Genomic DNA, 2,100 nt, shown 5'->3' on the forward strand with positions numbered 1-2,100 from the left:
TCATTATTCTTCGATGTGGTATGAATTGAAACATCTTTTGATAATTTTGACAACCTTTTCTTCACATCTTCATTGAAGTATATTGTATGATTGATGTTTTTTGGTTCATATCATGATATGTTTAATGAAATGATATTTACGATATGATATGTAAATGCTATGATATATGTTATAATATGATATGTTTGACGACATGTTCGTTATAGGATATGTGAATGGTATATGTTATGATCTAATATGTTGACGATACAACACATGTTGTGACATGATATATGAGAGATGATATGTGCATAGTATGGTACGACATGTTGAAAGAGACAATATGTTTATCATATGACATATGTTTAACATGATAGGATATATGATATGATTGACATGCAATATGATGCTTTCGGCATGAAGCACACCCCCGATATATGCATGGAAAGTAAGGATAAAAATGATATGATATGAAAGAAAGCGTAATGGGGTTGTGTTGCGTGATAATGAGAGAAAAACGTTAGGACCTCATGCATCGTTGTGTGTTCATGCATGAGAAGATACCCTCTTTTTATGATGGTACGGATTTGTACGATGTTACGACAAGAACATGCATATAATGGTGACGTCATAGTGATCCTAAAATACGATGTGGTTAGTCCATAATGGTGGACTTCCTCAATAAACATAGAAACAAGCATCTAACTTCAAAATGGTCGGCCAAACATCCCTATATTTCCCCCCCTTCCTCTATACTCACACCGGCACTCCCTCTATGCTATCTCCCTATACGCTACAACCGCGCCAGCAGCCACGACTATCCAGTCTTCTTCTGCTCGTTTCCAAACCCCGCCCACACTCTTTCTTCCGCAGGTACCGTTTTCTTTTTTCTTCTTCATTTTGATTTCTTCAGTTCCCCGTTCGAAAATAGGGTCAATTTGGATGGGTTTAAATTTATAATCTAAAATCCTTCAATTTCCGAGAGATTTTGGACGGATAATTTTTTAGACGAAACGGGATTTCAGATGAGATTCAATTTCGAATTTTATTTTTTCTGTTTAAGCCAACAACGATGAATGATTGTTCTGATTGAAATCTTCCCTAATTCGGGAGTTTCAACGAGGATGATTTCATTTTGATTACTCGAGATTTCTACTTACGCTTTCGATCTCTATAGGGGAGGAGCGACGAACGAGTAAGCATGGCGCTGTGTATCTCTATTCCTTCCTTCTTGGATTCTGTTACTGCTTCTTCGCTATCTCGCACGTATTTTAGCCTCAGACGGCGGCCTTCCAATTCCGTCCATTTTCTTAACTTGAACCTTCCCACCTGGCCACTGTGTATTTGCCGAGCTTCCAATTCTCAACCTGGACCGTCGCCCAAACAGTCTGCCTCCACCGCTTCTAAGAAGAGGAAGAAAAAGGGTAAGGGAGATACCAAGGTTTTCAATCCTAGAGACATTGAAGTTGGGGACGATTTTAGTGTCGATGAGGCTGGACCCTCGAGCTCTACTTCCAATTCCAGTTATTTGTCGTACCACCCGACGACGTTGCCGAAACCGCCAGCTGGGTTTGTGTTAGATGACCATGGAAAGGTCCTCATGGCTTCAAACAAGCGAATTGCTACCATGGTAAGGTTTATTTCTCAGTTCCCTCTTGGAGGATTTTTTTAAAAAAAAAATTGCAACTCAGTGCTCCCCTGTTCACCTGATCGCCGGGGCATTTTGATTTTCATTGTATGAATGAGAATTTCAGTTTGCATTGATAATGAATACATCTGTAATTTTTTTGGAGTGCTCTTCCTTGATTCTTTTCTTGTAATTATACTATTAGAACAACCTCAATTAGGCGGCCTATTGTTATTATTGGATAAGAAACCTGTACGTATATTAAGAGAATAGAAAAAAAAAAAAAAAAACAACCCAAATGGCAGGGGAAGAGATAACCCCCTCCCAAAAGAACTAATCAGTAATTTAATGAAAGCTTGTTTTCATCAAAGAAAGAAAAATTACATAATTACTAGATTATCTTTATTTGTTCGTCTGTTTGTGTGTGTGTGTTTTTTTTTTTTTTTTTTTTTTTTTTTTTTTTTTTTTTTTTTTTTTTTTTTTTTTTTTTTTTT

The 2,100-nt window shown here is 37.0% G+C and overlaps 1 protein-coding gene across 1 annotated transcript in view; it reads left to right on the plus strand.

Moving 5' to 3' along the window:
• Positions 1 to 692: 692 nt before the first annotated feature.
• LOC111438664 overlaps positions 693 to 2,100 on the plus strand; it is an 8,052-nt gene continuing 6,644 nt past the window's right edge. The window contains exons 1-2 of the mRNA XM_023076543.1: positions 693 to 852; positions 1,157 to 1,609. Of these exons, the coding sequence (XP_022932311.1) occupies positions 1,181 to 1,609 (429 nt within the window). The 5' untranslated portion in view covers positions 693 to 852; positions 1,157 to 1,180. The remainder of the gene's footprint in view (positions 853 to 1,156; positions 1,610 to 2,100) is intronic.

This window comes from Cucurbita moschata, unplaced genomic scaffold (assembly GCF_002738365.1).
Source record: "Cucurbita moschata cultivar Rifu unplaced genomic scaffold, Cmos_1.0 Cmo_Scf00080, whole genome shotgun sequence".
Lineage (NCBI taxonomy): Eukaryota > Viridiplantae > Streptophyta > Magnoliopsida > Cucurbitales > Cucurbitaceae > Cucurbita > Cucurbita moschata.